We start from the raw sequence: 6,564 nt of genomic DNA on the forward strand, positions 1-6,564 counted from the left end.
TTCATTTTCTTTTGCCTTTTTTTTTTTTTTTCCTTCTCTTTCCTTGGAAGTTAAAAAGGTGACTTTCTGGCTATTTTCAGTTGTCTTTGTATGGTGTGGTGATAGCTTCAGGTGATGAGGTTTAGGGATGTTTCTTTCTTTTTTTTTTCTTTTTTTCTTTTTTGGTCTACAGTGGAGGATTCAGAATCTCATGAAATACAGTTATTTCTTTAGCAGAAGATTCAGAGGCCAAAATCCTGCCAAGTAACTCTCCCCAGATGCCCTCAGCCTCCCAGGTTCACAAAATACCCATTCTGTGTTAAGTACCCAGACAGAAATGGGTGGAAAATATCTGAACAAAGCTGAAAACTGGAGAGAAAAAATGCTGTTAGTGTGAAATGTGCAAAGATGCTTATTAAGCCATGTAAGTTAGCAAAACCACCGTGAAACAGAATTGTACTGTCATTGTCAGCTCACTCATGTCCAGCGTTTTTGGCCCCAAGATTATGCTGTAATTTTTTTTTAAAGAGGAAGTTGTCTTTAATTTCTGCTTTAATGAATGTAAAATACGGCTCTTGGTAAGGTTTACATTGTTGTTCTGAAGCATTTTTTTCCCTTATAGGTATACTGGTGGTGGTGCTACAAACACAGATATTTAATATTAATGACTTCCCTTTCTAGATTTCTGTATCCAGTGGCAAGTATCCTGTCCCAGTTATTTTGCTTTAAACTTCTTGACTTTAATCCCAAGAGAGCTAACATTCCAATCTTTGAAGATTAACCTGTTTTCTTTGGGCAATAATAAAGTTCTGAATAATACTCCAGAATGTTTTCCACATGATGTAGGTATGTTAAGAGTATGAATATGGAAAGAAAAATTAAGACTGGTGTGAGATTTCATATCATTCATAGAATATTAATATATTGTGTATTTTTATAAATGTGCAATATATTAAATTACTTCAGAGATGGTTAAAACCAAGGAGAAAACGTCATTCTTCAAATATTGCTCTGTCTGCATACCACATTAAACATTAATTCAGTGGGAAGGTGAAATATACAATCCTCTCTTGAAATACAGTCCTCTCTTTGTGGATTTCCAAGTCTTATCACTGAGATGGCCGTGGGCAAAGTTTCCTAAACAATAGAAGTAAGCAGTACAAATGCTGCGCACAGTAAATCCATTAAAATACAGATGTACACAACTGGCTGCTGCCACCTTTGCTTTTTGCATTGACAAATATTTAACTGAACAGTATTTCTATAAAGAACACAGGTATTGTATCATGGCCCTAAGGAAAGAAAGATCTGTTCTCGGATATGATCCCATACTCTTAGGCCTCAGTACAGCCAAGGAATTCGACAGCTGGTTAGCTTTAATGAGATGCTTAAGCCTTTGCCTTTCAGTAGAACATTTTAAAAAATACTCTGTTTGCTGGAAACCACTACATGCAACAAAACGTGCACACACAGTGCATTTCCACACTGTCATGCTGTTAGTGAGGTGACTAACTCTATTATGTGTTTATACCGTTGTAACTGAAATAAGGTGAAGGTTTATGCAAAAACAACAAAACAAAAACAAACAAATGAAAACAAAACAAAACAAAACAAAAAAAACCCCACCACCATAAATGAAATTGGTTTATTTCCAGACAAGCTCTTAACTAAAAATAAAATGAGAATTAAAATGAAGGAAAAAGATCATGAGCCAGTAAATGACTTAGTTGACAATGGGACTCCAGCTTTCAACCATTTTTTTTCTGCTTTATAAAATTATTGAGGAAGTGGACTAACTGTTACCCACACAACACAATGTACATCAAAGGAAGAGGACGTGAAAAGGTAAAGAAGATTGGTCTTCCAAATCACAGCTTTTTGAGTTCCAAGGATTCACAAGTCTGTAACAGATTGCAACAAGGAAATTTCGGGAATAGAAATCTTCTGAGATTCCTATGAGATATTGGTGTATTTTAGAAGATACTTAGAGAAACAGAACCTTACCTTGCATTAATTGCTTGAATTATCTTGTCTTCATCTTAACTGGGTTAATTTTTAAAGCCAAGCCACGACATTACATCAATTAATCCTTGCTTGGGAACACACAGCATCGTGAACCATCTTTCCTTTATGTTTGTTTAGTATAGCTCTTCATGCATTTGCTTGGTGTAAATAATACCTGACTCCAAGTGGAAAATCAACAGGGCTGTGTGGGAAGCATTGTTCAGCATGAGCGAAGGGGCCTGACGTTGGCCCTTGGTGATTGGCTTGTAGGTACTTTTTGGTCAAATTTCACAACTATTTTTTTTTTAATATAAACATATGATGCAGAATACTTCTGTGTCTAAGGATTTTCCTTACTGCTTATACTCACTAGTAAACTGAAAACCATAACATGTTAGCTTGTTACCCATAGAACTTTAAGTCACTTTATGATAAATGGATGGAAAAAAAAATGTTTTTCAAATTATAAACAGGATTCAACTGCTGCTATCAGATACAGCGGTATAAATCTGGAGTGAACCCACTTAGATGAAGGGGTTAATTTTGGAGATGTGCAGACTGTGTGAGTGCAGAATTTAAGTTTTTGGTATGAAAAGCCTAGGCTCCATTCCTAGAGCATCAAATGTTTTCGAAGAAATCAGTGAAGCCTAATAGTCCCAGTGACAGCCTCACTGTGTTTGCATGGTCCTGAGGTAAAACTGAATCTCACACCATATTACACCAGGAAGGATTGGCCTGGAAAAGGCATTAAAAAAAAAGGTATGTTCTTTGGTTTGTTTTTTAAAAGAACGCTGTGTTTTTTTTTTTTTTTTTTTTGCTTTCAAATGGTTCTCTTTTTTCGTCAAAGATCAGGGTGAGCTATTAAATGAAAAAAAAAATCATATTGGAAAGGATGTAAAACCTAAGACTATATGTATATACAGTATGTTTAAAGTCTTTTATTTTTTTATATTTTGAATGCCCTAAATTAATAAAAGACAGATTATGAAGCATTTTGCTTTTCACTTTTGAAATGATCATAGGAGCGTCTTCTCTTTAGCTAAGTACTGATACGAAACATTTGCCTTAAAATTAAAAACTACAACAGAACTAATTTTATTGATTTTAGCTACAAAGTAATATAGGAATGAGGAATTGCTATCGTCAAATAAAGAGAAAAGAGTGGCTAACTGAGCACGTCAGCACAAGCATCCTTGAAAGTGCTTAGGATGCCCATCTATTTTTAGCCATTTGTTGCTTTTTAATGCATTAAAAAAGCACTCATGACAGACTTCATGTGTGAACTGTCATTTAAAAATAGCAGTCTAGAAAAATATTTCTTTAGGATTGCTGTGAGAAAGGTTTGTACCTCTGCAAGAAGAAGAGTATTTGAACTGTAAAGACAGGATGGTGTAATCCAGAAATGATCAGCAATTGCAAGATATGCACTCATTTGACAACAGATCTTTAGATAAAGGGAAAATTTTAATGACAGAATAAATTATTTAAAGAGTTCTTGAAAATAAGCTGTCAAGTGCTACAACTATATGAAATGAAACTGTGTCTTCAGTCAGCCTAGCAGAAACACATTTTGTAGAGCTAGTAACAACACCTAATTAAGACCAGAGTATGTCACTGGAATATTGCTATTCTTACAGTGACTTGGAAAAGCAAAAATCTTAGTTGTGCAGCAATAATTTTTATCTACAGGAAGGCAGAGGTGTGTAGATAGTTAACACTGAATACATGACGTCAGTCTAGAACACTGTCTTCCACCCTGCAGTGATGACAGAAGGCAAAAAGTAATCAAGATACCTTGATCGTTTTTAGGATATGAAAGTGGATGAAAAAATCACAGTAAGATCTTGTACATCTAAAAGCATTTCCTTGTTATTTATGCAATTCTTGTATGATTTCCATAATTGCTTTGTATCTGAATCTAACTTGGTTCAGAGTAATGGTGTTTCGTATCTTCTGTGACCTGAGTGAGCTTTATATGATATATATGGCTATGAACAAGTAGGACATTTAATACTATGTTTATTTCTAAGGCTGTGGCTAGCCTTGCTGTATTTTCTCTGTCCTAATTCTCAAGAAGTTAAGAAACAATTCTGCCACTGCTGCAATTGTACCAAACATGGTACAATTGGAATGGAAACAGGTTCCAGTTTTGATGCATGAGGTTCTAGAGTTTGGCTCATATTCTTAAGCCGGAGCTGTCATTTTACACTATCTCAGTATCTGCTCCTAAGGAATTATTCCTGTTTTCTTTTTAAAAAGAAAGTCATTATTTTACCATTTCAGCTGCACTTTTTAAAGTATTGTCTGCATAGCATAATTCAGCGTCCAGAATTTTCAGTTTGTCCTTGAAAAACTACCTCATGTCTCCTTTATGCTTTCTCTTGACACAGAAAAAAAAAATATCAATTTGATTATTTACTTTATGCATTTTCAGGCAGGTATCTACTTGATTGTTTTCTTGTACCATCAGTAATCTGAGTGCATTCAAAACTTAACAGCTGAGAATCAGTTTCACTTTATTAAAATGTATTTTAGAATGCATATAGTTTTAAGAAGTACATTTTTCAGAAGCACTACTTGGGATCAACTGTGTCCTGAAGCCATGCATAAACGTATTCATAAACCAAAAGCATCACTGCACCACCTGGAAGAAAATATATTAATTTACTATGTACAAAATCCAGTACTTTCAAGTTTTTGCAGAGTATTTAAAGTGTGTGATTGAAGAGAGAATATGGCAAAGCCTGAATTGAAAAATAGTTAATTCTAGCAATTTCCTAATTCATGAAAAACTCACCAATTCTTGGACCATATGTATTTTACTTGATGTTACACCATAAGATTGATGTGAAAAGCTTGTACATTAAATTAAGCTCATCCACAGTGTACTTCTGATATTTTTTGTAGTATTTTTGCAAGATTAATTTGTGTTCATTCTTTTACAAGTCATTTTTTCATCTGTGAATGTGTGTATATTTGTGTGTCTGTTTGGAGTTGGATTTGGCCATAAAAGAACAACTTAAATTATGGAATGACAAAAATACATGAAAGGTAAGATTCATGAAAGGTTTTGTACTGTTCGTTTATCACATCTAAATTAGAAGATTGCAGTATTTAAATGAGTATAGTCTTGCTGTGGCTTCACCTAACTATGAATTCACTGTTAAAGCGTTGATTTGATGAAGTGGTGTTATTTGCTAGCTAATGGTTAACAGTACAAAATCACACCTTAAGCTCAATAAATAAGTGAAGCCTTGCTCTTGCTGTATCAGCTGTATCAGCTGAAGAAGGGAACATTTCAGAAGGTGTATGTATAACTAAACATAAAGAAAGTAGCCACTAGTTGGAGAAGATGGGAAATAGAATCAGGTTCATGCTGCAGTAGTGTGTTACAGTGTACTACTGGCAGGTGCCAGCACTGGGGCACGAACATTTTCCTTCCTTTGCCTTTTGCCTGTTGGCTCATTGAGCATGCTGCAGAGGCACTTCTAACAAACAAGTGCTGCTGAACTGGTCTGACCTTCATATGTGGATGGGATAGGCTCAAACAACTAGGAGTACAGAGCTACCATGTGAATTTTCTCAGTTATTTACCCTTAGGAACCACAATCAGACTCAAAATCTGTGAGCAGCAACTCTCAGACAGCTGGACAGAGCAGAAGTTTACAACAGTTTGACCAACAAACAAATCAAAGACACAAAATCTGGAAGATGTGACTTGAACTCCAATCAGGGTTAATTCTAGCTCTTGTACTGCGTGTGTATCTCTTTTCCTGAAAGTATTCACATACTGAAAGAAGGAATAACCTTTCCAGTCACAATAAAGATTATGTAACTGATTCATCAAAAATCCAAATCTTCTTACTATTTAATGACACTAAAAGGTGTTTAAAATGAAGCTCACACTTAACTGATTTGCTAGACCTGAGCCAGAATGCACTGTCACCTGTAAGATAAAAAGTATAATTCTAAAGTCAGCTGTGCTAAAAGGTACTGGGGAAGTGAAGCCCTGATGACTCCTTGTCCTGTATGTACTTTAGTATCTGAGGGAAAAGGCTTTCAGCTGCAGTTATGCTTACCTGCCTTTTTTCCCCTCCCCATCTTCTTCCTTTGCCCTGCACCATAACCAGGCATGGTCTTGTACTTAGTCAGAAGGATTGGATATACAAACATATACAGACAAACCTAATGCCTCCTTTGTTCTGTAGAGCAGACCTGCACCTACTTTCTTTTAACCATATGTGCTCTTGCCTATTAAACCACCTTGCACAATTGGAACTACAATTTCATGGGAGCAGGATACTGTTCAAATTGGGGCTTCTGCTCCTTTTCACACAGGCTGCCTCTGTGGGCTGACAAAGTCTAAAGGCCCGTTGCTTTGCTTTCATCACTAATCAAAAGCAGTTCGGGAACAACAGTCTAGAAGTCGAAGATCTAGTCTTCAAGCACTGTGCCTTTGCATGTAGAGTAACAGTTAGTGAGAGAGGTCAATCCACAATCTAGTCTGAAGCTATCTGTGTCCTCTTGGTCTTCTAGTATCCTGTAAGTCTCCTCCTAGACCATGTTATTGGCTCTTAAGAG

At 35.8% G+C, this 6,564-nt stretch overlaps 1 protein-coding gene across 9 annotated transcripts in view; it reads right to left on the reverse strand.

Annotated features, from left to right (window-relative positions):
* Positions 1-163: 163 nt before the first annotated feature.
* SLC25A21 (solute carrier family 25 member 21) overlaps positions 164-6,564 on the reverse strand; it is a 234,150-nt gene continuing 227,749 nt past the window's right edge. For 4 of the 9 annotated variants that reach the window (XM_040701958.2, XM_015287659.4, XM_025150921.3 and 1 more), the window contains exon 10: positions 4,475-4,627. In XM_040701958.2, coding sequence (XP_040557892.1) covers positions 4,557-4,627 — 71 coding nt within the window. In that variant the 3' untranslated portion in view covers positions 4,475-4,556. Of the gene's footprint in view, positions 349-4,474; positions 4,628-5,894; positions 5,930-6,564 lie in introns of those variants that run through there. The other 5 variants (XM_046941953.1, XM_040701957.2, XM_040701959.2 and 2 more) reach the window with 3 other exon arrangements.

The sequence above is a fragment of the Gallus gallus genome, chromosome 5 (assembly GCF_016699485.2).
Source record: "Gallus gallus isolate bGalGal1 chromosome 5, bGalGal1.mat.broiler.GRCg7b, whole genome shotgun sequence".
NCBI classification, from domain to species: domain Eukaryota; kingdom Metazoa; phylum Chordata; class Aves; order Galliformes; family Phasianidae; genus Gallus; species Gallus gallus.